The sequence below is a fragment of the Notothenia coriiceps genome, unplaced genomic scaffold (genome assembly GCF_000735185.1).
Source record: "Notothenia coriiceps isolate Sejong01 unplaced genomic scaffold, NC01 NC01_scaffold00034377, whole genome shotgun sequence".
Taxonomy (NCBI): Eukaryota; Metazoa; Chordata; class Actinopteri; order Perciformes; family Nototheniidae; genus Notothenia; species Notothenia coriiceps.
This window is the reverse complement of record NW_011367078.1, coordinates 729,625-731,914: the sequence shown is the minus strand read 5'-3', so window position 1 is coordinate 731,914 and position 2,290 is coordinate 729,625. Positions and strand designations below refer to the sequence as shown.

At 44.4% G+C, this 2,290-nt stretch overlaps 1 protein-coding gene across 1 annotated transcript in view; it reads left to right on the top strand.

Moving 5' to 3' along the window:
* Positions 1–1,806, top strand: part of LOC104962143 (E3 ubiquitin-protein ligase LRSAM1) — a 4,418-nt gene extending 2,612 nt beyond the window's left edge. The window contains exons 8-9 of the mRNA XM_010790542.1: positions 67–157; positions 1,691–1,806. Coding sequence (XP_010788844.1) covers positions 67–157; positions 1,691–1,806 — 207 coding nt within the window. The remainder of the gene's footprint in view (positions 1–66; positions 158–1,690) is intronic.
* The last annotated feature ends 484 nt before the right edge of the window (positions 1,807–2,290 follow it).

The window sequence follows — 2,290 nt, the reverse complement described above, 5'->3', positions numbered from 1 at the left end:
ATGTGTGTGTGTGTGTGTGTGTGTGTGTGTGTGTGTGTGTGTGTGTGTGTGTGTGTGTTGTGACAGAGCTTCACACTGGACGCTGCCACCATGACCTACCCTCCTGCCTCTGTGTGTACGGGGGGAACGGAGAGCATCCAGCGCTTCCTGTGCTCTGGTGAGACACACACACACACACACACACACACACACACACACACACACACACACATACTGTACAGACTGTCATGTTCAAAATTCCTCTTCGGACCAGGCGATAACGTTATAATAAAACTGATTTATTTCAGTTGTGATAAGGAATACAAATGCTCAGCTGAGGTTTCTGGAGATCTGTGTTCCACAGCAGTTTCCACTCCAAGCAGTTAACTGTCTCCCACTTCCTTCCAGAGCCCTGAACCTCGTGCGTGCATACATTTTGATTCCACAGGGCGTTGCCCGTACATTTATGATTGGTCGAGACTAGCTGAAGAGATACCGTGGTTTAGGCTTGGTTCTCTTTGGTTGGGGCACAGACTTAGAAAAAAGTCTCTTGGCAACACGATCCTCCAATCAACCTTCGGCCGGCTGGCGAAGTCCCTCCCTACTCTGTCTCTATTCTCGTCATTTGTTGTTTTCGCTAACGTTTCTACAGATATAGTGGAATCTTGGTTATACTGATTCCTAGCTGTGCGTAGGAGCGAAGCTCACCCAAGCAGCCAAGGCCATAGCCTCAATAACTCATTGTTTCTACAGTGCCTGCACCTGGCTTCTGCTACTTTCTATTGTAAGCTAAACATTTCTTGCTATGACTTTTCCATTCGTTCCTCTCCAACCCATCAAAACATGAGGTTGGTGATTGTGTCTGTTTATTCCAAAATCATAGCAACATCTCATGAGCACAAATAAGCAAATCATGTAATAATAAGAATCAGTCTTTCTAATGTTATATAAAAATAGACTCCACAATACACACACACACACACACACACACACACACACACACACACACACACACACACACACACACACACACACACACACACACACACAGGGTTTAATATGCGTCCGCACCAACAAGGATTACTTTAACTCGGCTAAATGGGATCAGATAATAATTTTGTTTAAGACAATATCAATGGTTTTCATTTTGTTAACACAGAAGGCTCTTTTCAGTAGTTTGTCTTGCACTCGTCTGGCAGAATACATTTTAATAAATCCAACAGGCCACCAAACGGTTTGCACCTCACTCGTATAAATGCATTCTGAATGCTATTTTCTTCCATGCTGTGACACTCTGAGATTAAGATGAACCTTTAGGAACCCAGGGGGGAATTCAGGTCTTTAAAGTCTAAAATAGTGTTTGACTCTCCATACTGTGTCCCTGCTGCTCTGATCCATATCCAGAGCATACTCAGGGATATCTACGCAGCACAGAGCGGCCACAGAAAGTAAAGCCACTTTTATGTGTCACCCAATGCAATGTCATAGTTGTCATGTATGTCTTATATTTAGAGTGACACAAAACTAAAGCAACTCCTAACTGGCTTCAACAAGTATACATATCAGATCAATCATTCCATGAGTTGTGGGTTTGAATGACTCCAGAGCGGCATTAAGTGGGAGTAAGAAGGCTAAATGGTGGTATTTATCCGCTGAGATATTCGACTGCATAAGATACTAATGTTTGATTTCTTCCTTGACATGTTTTCAGAGCTGGGAGAGGAGTACTGCCCCCCCTCCCAGTACCTGCTGCCAGTGCTGGAGAGTGAGTGCGGCACACACTCCGACTGTGTGGACGCTCTGGACGAGGCCTGGAAGGTACAGTAATCACACACTCGAACGTTAACACACTCACACACTCACACACTCACACACTAACACATTAACACACTAACACACTAACACACAGTGGTGTAGTGGAGATTTATTTACTGGGTGGACGGAAGACACTATGGACGCGCTCGTGAACTGTCAACGGGGGGAGGGGGGGTACACAATGTGTGGACCTCTGTGTCGCCTGACAGGACAACTTACATGATGCCGTTTAGACAATATAATAATAAAGGGCGGTGCCGGCGACTCTCACTCAAATGCGGGACATAGTCTCAATTTGTGGGACGCGGGACAAATAGCCTAATAAAAATGCTCACACACACACACACACACACACACATATATATATACATATATATATGTATATATATATACACACACACACACACACACACACACACACACACACACACACGGCGCTGGCTCAGTATAATAATAGTATAATGGCTGTATTTCCCAGTAGACCAGTTTCATCTAA